We start from the raw sequence: 2,887 nt of genomic DNA on the forward strand, positions 1-2,887 counted from the left end.
ATCGCACTGCTTCTCTTAGAATCACACCTTGTTCCCAGGAATATCTCGTCGCCCGACATCAACGTGCAGAGACGCCAATACAGACGCCTCGGCTGTATCCGCTATCGCTCTCCGCAGTTGGAAAATCGGATTATTCGAGCCTTGAAACTCGAACGAAGCGCCGTCTATTTGTTCCATAGGATATTTCTTCATTCAGGTTCGGGTTATTCTTTGTGACTTTCAGCGCCATTTTCTAAGAGAGTTCATACTTCTTGGGCTAGTATCCCGACCCAGTAAGCATGATAAAAATCTACGAGGACGCTACTAGCCCAACTCTTGCCATCTCTGGTGCCTTTTTACATCGCTGGTGCTCTCAGGTATTACGGCGCGTCCGAGTCGAGCATGCTCAACGACTCAGTAGCCTTTTGGTTATGATCATTGGCTTTCATCGTCACGTGACGGTCCAATGACAGAACACCCCACGTCCCAACAATGCCAGCGGAAGGCCGGGGCAGGGTCAAAGCATCCATAACTTACGTTGTGGCGTTCAGATTCTCGTCTCCGCATCCCCTCAAAATGCCCACTCTTGCAGCCGCAAAGACTTCGAATGCTGGCTATTGTCCCTAGTATCTCCCAGTAGCCGTGATATTTGGAGGAACCTCAGGGATCGGCCAAGCTATAACTGAGACACTAGCGGAGTACCTCAAAGGCCGCGTACACATCGTCATTGTTGCCCGCAACAAGACACCATCATTGGCAGTCTTCCTAAACCAGTAGCCTCTGACGCTGCTGGGTCCAAGTATGAGTTTATGGCATGCGACGTGACGTTGATGAAGAACGTTCACGCCGCGTGCAGAGAGTTCTCGGAGAGTTTGCCGAAGATCAACTTTCTAGTACTATCTGCCGGGGTGTTTGCTTTGACTGGAAGGGAGGAGACGGAAGAAGGGATCGATAAGAAGATGGCCTCGAGGTATTACTCTAGGTGGGCCATAATTAATGGTCTTCTGCCTTCCTTGCGCAAGGCGAAGGAGGCAGGAGACGACGCTAGCGTCCTCTCCATTTTGGCCGCCGGTATGGGCCCGGAGGTCGATTTGAAGGATTTGGGTTTGAAGAAGGGGTATTTGAGGGGTATAGCGGGTTGAAGGCAATGACGCAGATGATCAGTTACAACGATCCTATGATTGCCGTCTGTTATTCCGTCTCTTTCCATCATATTTCACTGACAAAAAAGCTCTCAGGAATATGCCAAACGGGAACCAGAGATTGCCTTTACGCATATCTATCCTGGTACCGTAGATACTCCCGCCTTTCGTCCATCAAGCTGGCTCTTGACTATCCTGATGCTGCCTCTGCGCCCTATTCTCTGGCTTATCTCTACGAAGCCTGAAGACTGCGCTGAGTACATGCTATTTGCCCTGTTCAATGCCGAGAAGGGTATGAACCGTAGGAACGCGAAGGGTGACGATATCGGAAGCGAAGGCTTCCCTCAAGCAGCGGATGGCCAACAGCGCCTTTGGGATCACTCTGTACAGCTGACGACTGTATAAGAACGTGTTAGCCGCTACCTTCGTTTTATAAAGGTATGTTTCACGCATCAAATTGTCGTGGCGTTAACTTGCTTTTGCTTGTTGCAGATTTGTTTCGGGTTCTTTTGCGGCCTTATGAGAACTTGCTTACCACTATATCCTACTGCCTCTTTCGACTCTGTCTTTCTTTCTTTTCGTTTGCACCCATGTAATGTGTCGTATCCCTCAAGTGGACATGCTGTTGATTGATTTGCTGCAGATTTTTTGTGCTTCTATTGCGGGCTGGGACACAGAATGTCACTCCAAACTTTATTACCCGTATTTTTGGCGACAAAGTTTGTCATCTTATACTGACCTTTTTTCTATCGAGTTCTTTCGATCATTATACCCCAAAGGGAGTACCTATCCCAGGTATTTCCCAACCCCTCACACGTAGGCCTGAAAACTGAAACGTTTGGAAACCGCCCTCACAGGGGATGTCGGCAATCTGACGATTTTCCAAATCTCAGAGACATCCCAAGAGCAAATCTAACTCTGGCCGTTATTTCGATCGAACTGCTTCTCTTAGAATCACACATTGTTCCTAGGAATATCTCGCCGCCCGACATCAACGTGTAGAGACGCCAATACAGACACCTCGGCTGTATCCGCTATTGCTCTTCGCAGGTTTGAAATCGGACTGTTCCAGCGTCAAAGCTCGAGTGAAGGGCTGTCTATTGTCCTCATAGGATATTTCTTCATTCAGGTTCGGGCTATTCTTTTTTCAGCGTCATTTCTCAGAGAGTTCATTGAGAGTTGATTGAGAGTTCATACTTCTTGGGCTAGTAGACTTGGCCCAGTAAGCATTGTAAAAATCTATGAGGAATTTACTGGCCTAACACTTGACACTTGACATCTATGGTGCTTTTTTACATCGCTGGTGTTCTCAGGTTTCAACGGCGCGTCTAACTCAAGAACGCGTCAGTTCTATCGTCACGTGACAGTGCCTGACTCGCCGTGTGACGCGTCGCGGAAGGACGCGGCACATCAATAATTCTTTAAATTCATCATGCGACGTGCAGATTCTTTTCTCTGCATCCCTCAAAATGCCCACTCTTGCAGCCGCAAAGACCTCGAATGCTGGCTATTGTCCATCGTATCTCCCAGTGGCCGTGATATTCGGAGGAACCTCAGGGATCGGCCAAGCTATAACTGAGACACTAGCCGAGTACCTCAAAGGCCGCGTTCACATCGTCATTGTTGCCCGCAACAAGGCAGCGGCAGACGCCATCATTGGCAGTCTTCCTATACCCATAGCCTCTGACGCTGCTGGGTCCAGGTATGAGTTCATAGCGTGCGATGTGACGTTGATGAAGACGTTCACGCCGCGTGCAGAGAGCTCT

The 2,887-nt window shown here is 49.0% G+C and overlaps 2 protein-coding genes across 2 annotated transcripts; both read left to right on the forward strand.

Moving 5' to 3' along the window:
- Window positions 1-773: 773 nt before the first annotated feature.
- LACBIDRAFT_257167 (uncharacterized protein) lies at window positions 774-1,526 on the forward strand (the record flags this gene model as incomplete). The annotated part of the gene is given in 3 exon segments (XM_001891285.1): window positions 774-1,083; window positions 1,095-1,165; window positions 1,218-1,526. Coding segments are annotated over 3 exon segments (690 nt in total), but the record flags the coding sequence as incomplete, so codon positions are not given.
- A 1,064-nt stretch (window positions 1,527-2,590) lies between these two features.
- On the forward strand, window positions 2,591-2,887 carry LACBIDRAFT_315047 (uncharacterized protein; the record flags this gene model as incomplete). Its single annotated transcript, XM_001891286.1, has 1 exon — window positions 2,591-2,887. A coding segment is annotated over one exon (297 nt), but the record flags the coding sequence as incomplete, so codon positions are not given.

This window comes from Laccaria bicolor, genomic scaffold (assembly GCF_000143565.1).
Source record: "Laccaria bicolor S238N-H82 LACBIscaffold_679 genomic scaffold, whole genome shotgun sequence".
Lineage (NCBI taxonomy): Eukaryota > Fungi > Basidiomycota > Agaricomycetes > Agaricales > Hydnangiaceae > Laccaria > Laccaria bicolor.